Below are 13,123 nucleotides of genomic sequence, written 5' to 3' on the forward strand. Positions count from 1 at the left end.
TGGCAGCAGGGGTGACAGTCACAGTGAACATTTTGGGAGATCCCCAAGAAGCAGAGGAGGTGCATGGCAGCAGGGGTGACAGTCACAGTGAACACTTTGGGAGATCCCCAAGAAGCAGGAGGATGGTGCAAGGTGCAGGGCAGCAGGGGTGACAGTCACAGTGAGCACTTTGGGAGATCCCCAAGAAGCAGGAGGATGGTGCAAGGTGCATGGCAGCAGGGTGACAGTCACAGTGAACACTTTGGGAGATCCCCAAGAAGCAGGAGGATGGTGCAAGGTGCAGGGCAGCAGGAGGGTGAGGCTGGGCAGCTGCAGGCAGCAGCAGGGATGGCTCCGGGGATGCTGCAGGTCAGGGGCCAGCAGCAGCGCAGCCCCGGCGATGCCCGGGGCTAAACCGGCTGTGCAGGCGGCAGCAGCAGCAGCAGCTCTTCCTGCAGGGGTTCCCATTGGCCGGGCAGCGTGTCCCGGCCCGGGCAGAGCCGGCTCGGCGCTATATCAGGCGGCAGCTGCCGGGCAGCAGTGTCCCTGCACCATGGCGCTGCGCGGGCTCCTGCCGCTCCCCGCATCCCTGCTCCTCTCTGCCCTCCTGCTCCACGCCACCCTGGCCTTCCCTGTTCAGGTGAGAGCAGCTCCCTGCAATCCGCCTCCACCTGAGCCCTTCTGCCTGGAGACAAGCTGCCAAGCCCACTCTGATAAATTCTCTGCAAGAAAATATTAGCGATGTAATAAAGGCAAAATAACGATTTAGTTCCTCCGCTCATTCTGATTTTGGTACTATTGTTGCTGCATTTGTCAGCTATGGAAGAATAATGCCTTTTACCTGTTGGTTTTGCAGGAGAGCTATGAAAACAGCACAACAAGTAAGTAGGATTTATATTGTATTTTAAAAACAACTGTTATTTCTTGAGTGTTTACTACATACTTGGTTTTGACTTGTTTTTAGAGCATGTGAAAGCACAGACAGGCCTTTTGAATAAGGCTATGTTTCATAACTTGTTATTGAGCTGAGTGCAGATGTGCTTTTATAAAGATGTGCTTTACACAGACTTTTGGGGCATAGTTTATTAGGTTAATTTAGATGTGCTTTCACAGGCTTGAAAATAAATTTTTAATTAGACACCTTGATACCTTTTCATTGAGTTGAATGTTATAATAAGACTGCTAATCACTTGCCTCCTTGACTACCTTGGTGCAGCTGTATGAAAAATAGATGTCAGACATCAAAGAAAGCTTTGCTTTGTTCTGGTTTGGAACAGAGCCTTAGCTGAACAGCTTTTGTTAACTTGCAATATAGGAGGAGATAATTGTAGACCTTCAGAGGTCAATGAAAAGAAAACTGTAGGCAGACTTTAAGTACAGCAAGAAACTAACAGGTTGGGTGTAATGTGTGTAAAAACTAAGACACCTTGGAAAAATTTGCTTGACATAGAGCAAGTCAGTGACAAAAGAAAATTGACAAATTCTGGTTTTGAACTGTCATTTATGGCATGGGGAAAAGGGGCCAAGGGACATGCTTACTTAAGTTTAAGGTAGTCAGTTGCTCGGACTCAAAGTTGGATGTTTATTGAGACATTTGAATAAAATGAGCTTTAATTTATCATTGCCACTGGTTTTTTGTACCTTTTGAGACATCTTTCAGTATTTAGAGTTTAGGGAAAATGTGAGCAATATAATTTTGAAAGCCCTATCACACCAGATGTTAATTTCATCAAGGAGATGGCCAATGCCTTCTGTGGTGTCTCATCTGGGTTTTAAAAAGAAGTTGCAGGTTTTATGTGCCTAGGAATCTGGAGCCTAATTTCCACTGACTTTGACTACTCAATTAATCTAGTGCCTCTTGGGTGCATAAATTCTAGATCCAGACAACCCATCTCAAAAATGTTCTTCCCTGCAGAATGTTTTTAGATGCCATGGATCTCTCTGACGCAGCTGGTGGGAACTGACTGAATTTTTTTATGATAAAGCACCATCATTACAGTGGACTTCCACTGCCATATAACTGAAGTAACAGCCTGAAAACACAGACTGAAGCCTTTTTGGCTCAATAAAAGCAGTTCTGTTGTGGGTGCTAGATAGTCTGAAAAGGAAGATATCTCCTCATTATGTTTGAACAATACTTATGAAAGGGGAATGGTGCTGCAAGGTGTGATAGAGCTTGGCATATCTTTTATTGAAAAAATTATAGTAAAATTTGGGACACATTTTGGGCTTGGAAAGAATAACTTTTTACATGAGTGTTCACTGTTTCAGTGTTGAATAGGAAAATTGTTTCATACTTTGACAAGGAAGACTGCAATTATTAGGAAACTGGAAGAGACTGCCAGATAGGCTTGCAACATATCCATCATACTTAAGAACAGGTCAAACAAACTGTGGTCAGGAACAATACAGATAAAACTCTTTCTGCCTTAGGGAAAGCAGACAAACTGATGACCTCTGAAGATCCTTCCAATTTTAAAACTTTTTTTATATTATAACAATGAAGATAGAAATGTATACATCAGGTCAGATTTTCACTTCTGGTTTGTATCTAGAATCTCATATTTGGTAAAAATCAGAAGGCATCACAGTAGAAAGGCACCTTAGGACTCAGAATGCTACCAAGCTGCTGTCAGGAACATACTGAAGCTGGGGTTATTTTCCCCATGCTAAATTATAGGCTCCATCACATGTTTTTTTTTGACACTGTAAAAACAGAGGATATTGTTGAGCTGGTTAGCCTGCACCTGTTGCAGAGAAATCTGGGGACAAAGCACATTTTTGTCACTGGTTTATTTTGTAATTTTCCACACAGAAACAGATAAAATGCTTTGCTGATTCTTAGATGGTAAATGATTAGGATTCTAGCACTATCTACTAGGAGTTTTCATAGTTATTTGATTAACTATCTTTTTATTTTCTGTGCCTGTGCATCAGTTGGTGCACTCCTTTCCCCTCCACTCAAAGGGATCAGCCAAAGGCATTCCCATGGCTGGAAGTCCATGCTGTTGAACACTGTGGATTTGCATTCAGAATCTAATGCTTGTCCCTTTTTGTTTGTTTGTTTGTTTTTGCTTTTTGCAGCAACAGAACCTACTGAGGTAAGGAAAGCTAATTCAGCTCTTCTGATCACTTTGGGGTTTGACATTGTGGAAAGTAAAGTCAGGACTCTTGTACTCCCCCTGTATCTACACCTGTGCAGCAAAGTTTTCTCTGCTCAACCATGCACCAGAGTGTGCATGAAACTTATTCCACACTTCATATTACACCTGCCTTTTTGATATTCCTATTTGCCATGGTACCATAGAGGAATATCTACAGCCCCATGGTACTTCTTTACACATGGCACAGTATGTAACAGCTGCATAGGTGAAAGATCCTTCCAATGGTAGCCTGGACACTGCTGATAATTTACATGTTTTATCATTTAATGTTAATTTAGTACTATAAACTGTGAGATAATATTAATGTATCATTCTTGCAGGTTACTACACAAGAAGATATATCTGGTATGTATTAGTCTATCTACAAGTACATATTTGAGGGGATATACTGATTGTTATCTACTCAGTTATTCCAGAAAACAACACTTGCTTAACACAAATTAACCTTTATGAGGACTTTTAAATGAATGTACTCACCACATTGTTTCATGAAGAGCAAAGTCTCTTGGTTTTGGCTAATTCCTTGGCCTTGCTAAAAACTTCAGCTGCTAAAAATAACTTTGCTTAAGTCGTGTCCTGAATTAAGCCACTTCTAAAGGTTAGAAGAGGCACAGAGGTCACGTGTTTCTGCTTTTAATTGGTGTCAAGACTTGCTGCATAATGTGCAGAGTTGGCTGATTTTGCTAGCAAGGCCCATGAGTCCCTGATGATGGGCTTAGCTGGGGACATCAGTCCAACCCATGGAACAGGAATGCAGCTCCAATTTTATTGATCTTGAGGGTTTTTCGAGAGGTCTTCATGTCCAGCAAGAAGTAGCAGGACTGCTCTCTGTCCATTTTTGCTTCTGGTATCTTATGCTGGGGATTTGACTGTGAGATGTTCATAAAGAAGTAAAACTGTGCCATCTCAGGCCTAAAAATATGACTGCTAGGGGAAAAAAAGGGGAGAGAATGAAATAATTGAAGGATAATGGCTCTTGGGACTAGATTAATGCCAAAATAACCACAGCTGGGAGGTTCTCAAGAGTTTGTCAGTGAACAAACTTCTACACGAGTGAACATGCCTCTAGTCCCTAAATATGTGTCACTGGAAAAATCATGCATCATCAGAGTAAGAAATCAGGATGTATATTTTCTCTGGGAATGAGAAAGTGATACTCTTGTGTTTCTGCACAGAATCTCCTTCACCTACAGAGATTGATGAGGAGGACGAAGATATTTTTAACAAAATTCTGAAAGTTAACAAAGGTATTGCCACCAAATTCCTGTCTATAAGGGGCTTGTCTTTGTTGCTTTTTTGGGGTGATGTTTTACCACAGTCTGTGCAAATGTTCCTCCCATCTTACACACCACCAGGTAAGATCACACACCACTGGGATTATGGTGTGATCTGCCCTGTGGGCTCTCAAAACTCTTGTGTCAGTACTGAAGATGCTCCCAGGTGTGAAGGCAACTGAAAACTGTTCTGACAGTTTATTCAGCTTTAGCTTTCAACATCTTTGTCATTCTTTGGGCATAAAGAGAAAAATGTGGGTGTTTGTATGCTGTGTTATTTAACTGCCTTTTTCTGGAAAGAAGCTGTGCTGGCATTCAGCCATCATATGGTTTGCAGTACAGACTCCTAGATAAGCTGCAGTCAGTTCCGTGCTCCCTGCTCCAGACTTCCTCTTCTGTCATCTTTCCAAACATTCCCTGGTCTATCACTTGCAGCAATTTAAGCCTGAAATGTTTCCACGCCTCCTGTGTCCCCAGCCAGCTCTCAGCTCCTGCAGGAGGGTGACATAGTCCCCCGGAGGAGCCGCAGTGCCATCAACTGTCGCCACTGCAGCTGGCCCCGCTCCGGCGACGGGATCGTCCGCATCCCCTACGAGCTGGATCCTGCCTACGGTGGGTCCACCGCTTTTAAATGGGTTTGTCCAGTACCTTCAGAGAGAAGCTTACATTCAGTGAGCACACAAACAGTTGGATAAATCAGTTCTAAGGATTTACTTGTGCTGTGCAAGCACAGATAAGTCTTAAGTTACAAGGAAGATATAAACCAGAAATAAGTCAAATTTCATTGAGACGTTTTGCTTGCATCATGTTTTGGGACTGGTTTCTTGGAGACACAATAACCATTCCTTACAATTGTGTCTTCCAGAATACCTGCCTTTATAAGGTTCATGACTATTACAGTGGAGTTCAGTGGTTTGCTTTTCATCAGCAAAACAGCTTCCCATAATTGTCTCCAAGTGTCCAATAAGATACATCAAAAATCACCACTATAGTTAAGAACAAGTTGTTGAAAAAAGAGGCACTGAATCTATTTGGACAAATATCTGGATAAAGAGGATCTTGTGCCAGGCTGTTGAAATCTTAAACAAAATTCAGTACTGAGCAAAAAAATCAAGAAAGAACATAGTCTAATGTTTCTGTCCCTCATTTACCCTGTTTTTGAGAATATGAGGTTTGAGATGTTAATGTCTGCTTGTGATGCCTAAAAATTAACCCTTTTGTCCCCAGAGGAGGGCCATGTGAAAGGGATTCATGATGCCATGGCAGAATTTGAAGCACTGACTTGCATTAACTTTGTGAAGCGCAAGACAGAGCGTGACTACCTCAGTATTAGATCTGCTGATGGGTGAGTTGAATTGATAAATTCAAAAGTTATTTCTACTCTGTTTTTCAGTCCTTTTCTACACTGATTCTGTGTGACCTCAGAGAGGCTTTTTTTTTATCACAGTGCCAAGGTATCTTCCTTGGATGCCTTGCTAGTGCAAGGGCTCATCAGCTACATCAGGAGCTCACTGCAGACACTGAAACAATACAAATTGTGGAAAAGCACCAGTAAGGGGGAAAGAATGTCTGAGCTCATGTTTTCTGTGTGGTACAGTGCACACTTCAGCACAACATTTATTGAATACTGTAGGTCCTGTCTACAAAAGTAAACCAATTTCAACTTGAGAAATAAACAGTTCTCTGAAATATGCTGTTGTTCATCAAGCTCAGAGTTAGAGCTTATAAGAAAATTGTACAACACTAAGCTTGAAAGTGTTATCTCCATCTTAGCTCTAGTTCTAATTTGTCTTTAGAATTTTGAAAAAAAAAAAAAAAAGAAGTTATTTCAAGGGAGTTAAAGTCACAGTAAAAATCAAAATTCAGGAGCCTCTGTGCTAACAAAAATCTTCCAGAAAGATTTAGCAATGATCATACGCTTTGTTCTCTTATATGCCATGTCCATGGTCACTTTTGCCTCTGTATTCTGACTATCACAGTGGAGAGAAAGAAATCCTTCCCACAGGAGGTGTGTGAAGCAAGGTTCTCTGTTCTGCCTCTTTGCCTGCCTGCCAATAAAAATCCCATAAGTCTTCTGTTGTTGTTCAATGCCTCTCTCAGCTGCTGGTCCAACTATGGGAAAGTAGGAGGTGGGCAGACTGTCTCTGTGATGAAAGCAGGCTGCATGTGGAAAGGAGTAATTCAGCATGAGCTGGAGCATGCTCTGGGCTTTTTGCATGAACACTCTCGAAGTGACAGAGATAAACACGTAAAGATCATGTGGGAGTACATCAGTCCTGGTAAGTACTTTAGCTCCTCAATGTAGGAAGTGGTGTAGACACATCCTGCTGCTCCCAGCTCTCCCTTCTCCCCTGAAGGAGTAGGTGTGAAGCATTCTCTAAATACAATATCATCTATTACAGCTGACAGACCAGACTTCAGGAAGTTTGAAAACTCCAATAACCTGGATCTTCCATATGACTATTCCTCAGTCATGCACTATGGCCCGTAAGTAGCAGCATGGCATTGCTATTTTAGGGACTCAAATCTTACATTAGAATTAGTTTCTATCATAACTCTCTCCTCTCTACCAGTTTCCCCAATTCCCCTTCTGAGAAAAACACAGAGTCTGTTCAGACAAGCTGCTCCCTAGGACTGGAATACACTATCCCTTACCTTTCCATTAGGGAACCCTCCACTGCTGGGTTTGGGAGCAAAGGAGGGATTCTGGACATTGACTCTGCTTATTGGTGGACATCTCAATGAGACCTGTTTAAACAGCACTATTAGTCACAGCAACAGCTTATGTACAATTCTTGTTGTCCCTCCAAAGCGTCCTACCGAATCCTGAAAGAAGTTGTGGTGCTTAGAGAACATTGTTTCTCATGGGTCTTTTCAGATACACATTCAGCAATACCACTGGGAAAGCAACTATTGTACCAATTCCTGATGGATCAGTACATATTGGACAGAGACAAGGGATGAGCAACTTGGATGTGGCCAAAATCAACAAACTTTACAACTGCAGTAAGTATCCCAAAGCCACCCTGTTATCTCCAACTCAGATTTGGGCACATTGCAGAGACAGCAGTTTTTCATCAGGCTGTGAGACTATTCTCCTTGATTCCTGGTACCCACTGGGGTTACTCTGTGAGGAAATGCAGAGATGAAGCTGGAGGCACATTGTGATTAGTGAGAAAATGGAAACTGCCTCTAAATTAAATAAAAAACATTTGCTATTAGCTTAAGTGGCTGCTGTGCAACTGGACTAACTGCATACTCATTTAAACTTCAATGGAGTAATTCAGTTTCTTGCAGTGCAGCAGACAACTATAAATCCCAAAAGAGCCAGACATCACCACTCCTCATGGCAACTGGTGTTTAAGAGCCAAATAGAAAACAGTTGTGTGCTCCTTTGAACTTCAACAGTTTCCTGTTGCCTTGTCCAGTTTTCAAAAGTTTGTCATTCTAAGTTTGTATTTTTAAACTCTTTATGTGTAACCTCTGCTAGAAGAAAGTTTTATATACAATCACAGAAATGTATTCAATCAGGGGAAAAAAACCTGATGAAAATATTACCTTTTGCATCCCAAGTGTTCCTCCTGAGCTTAGAATTTAAGCAGTGCAGAGGCATCATATTTGTGCTCAACTCTTCTGATCACTTAACTTCCCCTTCTGAATGGAAAACAGTGGCACCAACTGCAGTGAATTGAAACTTCTCACACTCTTTACAGAGTTGCAGGAAGAGACTTCTTGCTAAAAGACAGGCTAATCAATAAAAATTGAATGCTTTTCAGAGCACTACTTTACTTTCCTCTTTGATGCATTATGTGAAAATTAGGACAGCATGATTCCTTCTTTTAATCAAGACGTACCAGTTCCCTGAAATGAATGCTGACAGATCAGAAAACAGATCAGTCCATTCTGAAGAGATGATAGTGTGAATGACTGAATCCTGAAGGAAGCCTTTTTTCCTCAGGTCGCTGCAGCACCATTCTTGATGGGCCTTCTGGGTCACTGAGATCTGCCAACTACCCAAGGAATTACTCAGATAACACCAACTGTGTCTGGCTCATCCGAACCCGAGGCAAAAAGGTAACCACAGGTTAAGAGTGGTCTTGAAATGTGGCTGAACTTATTTCCATCTTGTGCTTTGTACAGCAGTTGCCAGATGAGATCTTGAGGAAAGTTTCAGACTAGGCTCCACTTCTAATGTTCTTAAGCCAGGAATAGGCAAAGACAATGCAGAGTTGAGATTTTGGAAAACCTCCACATGTTGGGCTTCAGGTTTGCAAAATGAAGACAAAGCTCCCTGAGCATGGGAGCATTCAGTGGTTAGATCTGAACCCCACAGCTTCAGGGGAAGGGAGGCAAACTGGGAAGGCAGTGAGTCCATGCTTGGCTACAGTTTAGATTCTGTTTTAATGGACATTCCATGAAAGAAATATGCTCATACATTAAAAGGTGATTTTCTCTTCCCCTACAGGTTTCCCTGCACTTTCAAGCCTTTCAGCTGCAGGAAACAACAAGCTGTCAGGGTGATTATGTTAAAGTTTATGATGGATCCAGCAAGTCTTCTCCAGTTCTAATGGACAAGACCTGTGGATCAAAGTTACCCAATGGCATAGTTGCTTCTAGTAATCTTTTGCTTGTGGAGTTCATCACAGATGGTGCCCATACAGCTTCTGGTTTCCAAGCCATCTTTACTGCTGGTAAGTCTGAGAACAAGGAGAATGGCAAGGAAAACAGTCCATGTCAAATCAACTTTTCTATTCACTCGGGAAAAACATTTACAAACTGTTCTCCATGAGGGTCATCACTTCTTTCCTTGCTTTGACATAAGGGATCAGTTCTATACTGACTCCATTTATTCATTCATGCAGATGGGGCCAAACTAAGGTGATTCACTGTTCACCTTCCCTCTCAGATATTTGTCATTCCAAGGCATGTGCCAATAAGGGTAATAAGTTTAATGACCCTGCTAGTGTTACTAGCACAGTACAAAGAAAATAAATATATTTTATATATATATATATATATATTTATATATATATATATATATATATATATATATACATTCCCAGAGAAAATATAAAGAATATATTCAAAGAGCATTTGAATCATTTGAATGTATCATTCCCCTGGAAAAGGTAAAGTTTTTAATCACACAGTTCAGAGGGTGAGACAGATCTACAGTGAATGAGGTCACCCAGCCCCAGGACAAGAAGAGAGGCAGCATTTCCATGGTCAGGATTCCTGGAACCTTTCCAGCTAGAGTACATTTTCTTCAGACCCATTTAATTAAGAGCTAAGGCCACAACTAAGCAATTAAGTGACCACAGGCTTTGAGTTAGCATGTAGCAGCTGGAATAAAGGAATTCCTGTGTGTAACTGCAGCCTACAGCAACTGCACAAGAGTGCACTTGTGTTGGTGGGAAAGGAAGCTTGGCTGTGTGATGCAGCCTTGGAACTGCCATGGGATAAGAACAAGCACACAGAGTTGGTATGAACCCACTGAAATGCATTAACTTGACCATATACTCAAACCAAACCAGCAATTCTGCATTGTCTCTTTGTGTACTGCCACTGCTGCTGTGGAAGGAAAGAAAAATAATAGAATTCCCTGTGCCACATTGATGTGTCCACAAATACAAAGCAATCTTAGCTGCCAGATAAAATGTGATTTAGCATGTACATATTTTAGAGATGCTACAGTTTGTTCAGAGACCTCTGAAAGCTAAGTATTCTCTCATTTCATTTACAGTGAGGACCCAAAGAAGATTTAGCATCCACAACTGACTTAATGAAGAAGAACCTATTCTGTGAATATTGAAATTATTTGTTTCCTACTTTGTTCCTATCTTGGCTTGGATCAGTATGAAATTTAATTCTATTAAGAATCAAAGTTTTCATCTTCCTGTAAAAGTTTATTCCCCAAGCCATATAACTGTACAAATTCCATACATTTGGAGTGCTTGTCCTTTTGTCTGCACAGTTAAGTTATTGCCTCTTTCTATTTAACAATTGAATAAAAAGCTTCATTAAAAAAAAAAGTTTCCATTTTTCTTTTCCAGTAGTCACTTCCAGGCAAACACACTATCAATGTGGTCTGACTTCTTAGCCCCCTTCACTCAGTCATGTCTCTCATGTCATGAGAGTCAGGAATGTCTCTCAAGTGTACCACAGACATCATCATGAGTTTAGTTAGTTGGCTGAAGAGACAGCTCTAAACTTTAAAAAATCATTTTATGGTCTTCTCAGTCCTGAGCATGAAAAGGTCTTGGACAGAGTCCTACTCCAGCCTAACATTTCAGCTTCCAAAAATGACTTTTCCCAATTCTGTTATATCCTTAAATCACAAGCAAGGTGGACAAGACAAATGCACTTCCAGGAAAGGACTGGTGCCTCCTGTTGCAGATTTCCTTGCTCAGTTCTGCCAGGCAGGAGACAGCCAAGGGTGCTTGTTTGCCACAAGCCTTTTGTGGTCCCATAGAAATGATTAATCCTATCACAGGACAAGACATGGACTAGATAATGCTACCAGGGTTCATGCACATGTTCAGAGAAGAAATTTTTTTGCCAAGAAAGTAGCTAAGCTCTTCTCTTGTGATCTCATAAGAGAGCTGTAGGAGTGTCACAACTCCTGGAGTGTTGATTTTATGGCCTTGCCTGCAATCACATTTTTAAAATTATACTCTCTTGACCAAAACCAGCCTGTAAGAGATCTGAGAACAAAATAGGCTGCTATTTTAATTTGTAGCATAGACAGATAGCTAACTATATTATTAACCATTTAATACTTGTATTTTTAAGTCTGAAAAAAAGGAAATACTTTTCCTATTCTTACTTTGTAACACTAGAAAACTTGACATTTTTCTCACAGAAATACATTTTTAGAAAAGAACAATGGGAAAATAATTTGAATCTCAGAGTAAAATTTATATGGAAGATGAAAAAATGTTTTTTTATTCTTTTATTTTATTAAAGGAGGCACCAAAAAACTTAATCTGAAAGAATTTGCTCAAAGGCCTGTCTGTGATTATACCATATATGAAGAATCAGTCAGCTCTTGAGAGAAGTTTTAATTCCATTGAAGGTTGCTTCCTTACCCACAGAGGCTGTGCAAATGCCTCTGAACACAGCAATCCTGAGCCTGCCTTAGAAGAGGCATTTCTTCAGCTCTTCAGACACTGCAAGATGGGTTCTGCTTCTCATGTGTGTTTGAGTTACTCTGAGCAATCAAGTGCTGCTATCAGCACATCATGAAAGGAGTAGTCCTTCTAAAACGCTGTTAAAAATGCAGGTCTAGGAAAAAAAAATTTGCCAGTTTTGATTCCTGAGCCCCTGCAAAACAAAATGGAGGAAATAATAGTGCAAAGCCAGTGGGTGAGGACTGACATCCTAGCACTATTTTTGAGAGGAATTTCAGGTGTGATTAAGGTGTTCTACACGATGATGCAAACACAGGTGATTCAGATACTTACCCTAGAAGGAGGAATAATGATTTCAGTAAGAGTTGTGAAATATTGTTGGCAATGGCTGAGAAATTAATAAAGTTGTGATCATATGTGTATTGTTGAAATTGCTAGGATAGACAAGAAGTTTTCTTTGTAGGAAAACTGAGCAATCTGTGCCAAGAAACAATTAGACCCAGTTGATGTTAAGAGCCTGCAGTTTTTCCTTTTAAGTCCACTGAAAGAGGAGCCAGTGCAAGTGGGGGTTTCTCTCCAGCTCTAGGGACACAGACAGGGCTGCAGGACTGCCTGAGTGTCAGCCCAGGCGTGGTTTCATGGGGCTACCACTGAATGGGTCCAGCTTGCTTCAAACACTCATTGTCTCTCTTACACACAGAGTATGCCTGCATCCTCTTCCTCATCCCTGACTATCCCCAGAAGAGATGTCAGATAATGCAGCACCATCATCTTCAGAGACACTATCTTGCTGAAGAAAACACCTGATGAGTGATGAGCAAGAGAATATTTCAGCAGGGAGAGCAGCATCACGAATCAAGCTGGGAGTTGTCCTGGATCCATTAGCAGATATGTGCTCAGTCTCCCCTGGGACAGTAGTGAGTGTCTCCCTCAGGCAGTTCTAGGCTGGAAGCTACAATGGCAGGACTGAGCCCCAGGCATATTGAGAGGCTCCCCTGCACGTTTATATTTCTGGGCTGCTACCCAAGAGGTGTGAAGCTGAGACTTCTGAACCAAAACCACTTTGGGAATGTGGAAAAGTTCATGTATGCAAAGCCTCCCAGGGATGCAGCAGAACATCTCCTGTAGGACACTGGCTCTTCCCCCAAACTACATCCACAGCAATCCAGCTGGGCCAGTCTTTGTGAAATGAAGCACAAAGATTTCCTGGAGTGATGTGGGGATGGAAGAGTGCACGTGGGGGAAATGACTGGAAGGAGCAGCCAAACAGGGGTGACAAGAACAGCCTGAATTGATAACAGGACACAGTTCCATGGCACAGCACCCAGGAGGATCCTGGAGGAATGCACTATGGCATGACCACAGGGTCAATATCCCGTTCAGCAGCAGCACAGAAGACCTGTCAGTGGAAAATCCTGCACTCACCTGCCAGCAGCTGCAGCTGCTGAGTGTGCCTTCCCTTCTTCCCATTTCCACAGCAGGAAAAGAGATGTATCCTTTCAGCAATGACAAACAACCAAAACCCACAACCTTCCATTTTCCCCTTCAATTGTAGCACATACAGTCATTCATAACA

The 13,123-nt window shown here is 41.7% G+C and overlaps 1 protein-coding gene across 1 annotated transcript; it reads left to right on the forward strand.

Moving 5' to 3' along the window:
- The first annotated feature begins 532 nt into the window (after positions 1–532).
- Positions 533–10,375, forward strand: LOC130254079 (astacin-like metalloendopeptidase). The gene is made up of 13 exons (XM_056493305.1): positions 533–619; positions 836–860; positions 3,064–3,080; positions 3,464–3,488; positions 4,319–4,390; positions 4,895–5,029; positions 5,645–5,762; positions 6,518–6,696; positions 6,820–6,904; positions 7,296–7,423; positions 8,376–8,491; positions 8,883–9,108; positions 10,161–10,375. Exons 1-13 carry the CDS (start codon positions 533–535, stop codon positions 10,193–10,195), a joined length of 1,248 nt encoding a protein of 415 aa, XP_056349280.1. The 3' UTR covers positions 10,196–10,375.
- Positions 10,376–13,123: the final 2,748 nt, after the last annotated feature.

Source organism: Oenanthe melanoleuca, chromosome 5, assembly GCF_029582105.1.
Source record: "Oenanthe melanoleuca isolate GR-GAL-2019-014 chromosome 5, OMel1.0, whole genome shotgun sequence".
NCBI classification, from domain to species: Eukaryota; Metazoa; Chordata; class Aves; order Passeriformes; family Muscicapidae; genus Oenanthe; species Oenanthe melanoleuca.

Excerpts from the sequence above, each read along its gene's own strand:
- LOC130254079 (XM_056493305.1), top strand. The coding sequence starts at position 533 with ATGGCGCTGCGCGGGCTCCTGCCGCTCCCCGCATCCCTGCTCCTCTCT. Across the intron at positions 5,030-5,644 it reads CGAGCTGGATCCTGCCTACG|AGGAGGGCCATGTGAAAGGG; the intron begins GTGGGTCCACCG and ends TTTTGTCCCCAG. Across the intron at positions 7,424-8,375 it reads CAACAAACTTTACAACTGCA|GTCGCTGCAGCACCATTCTT; the intron begins GTAAGTATCCCA and ends TTTTTTCCTCAG.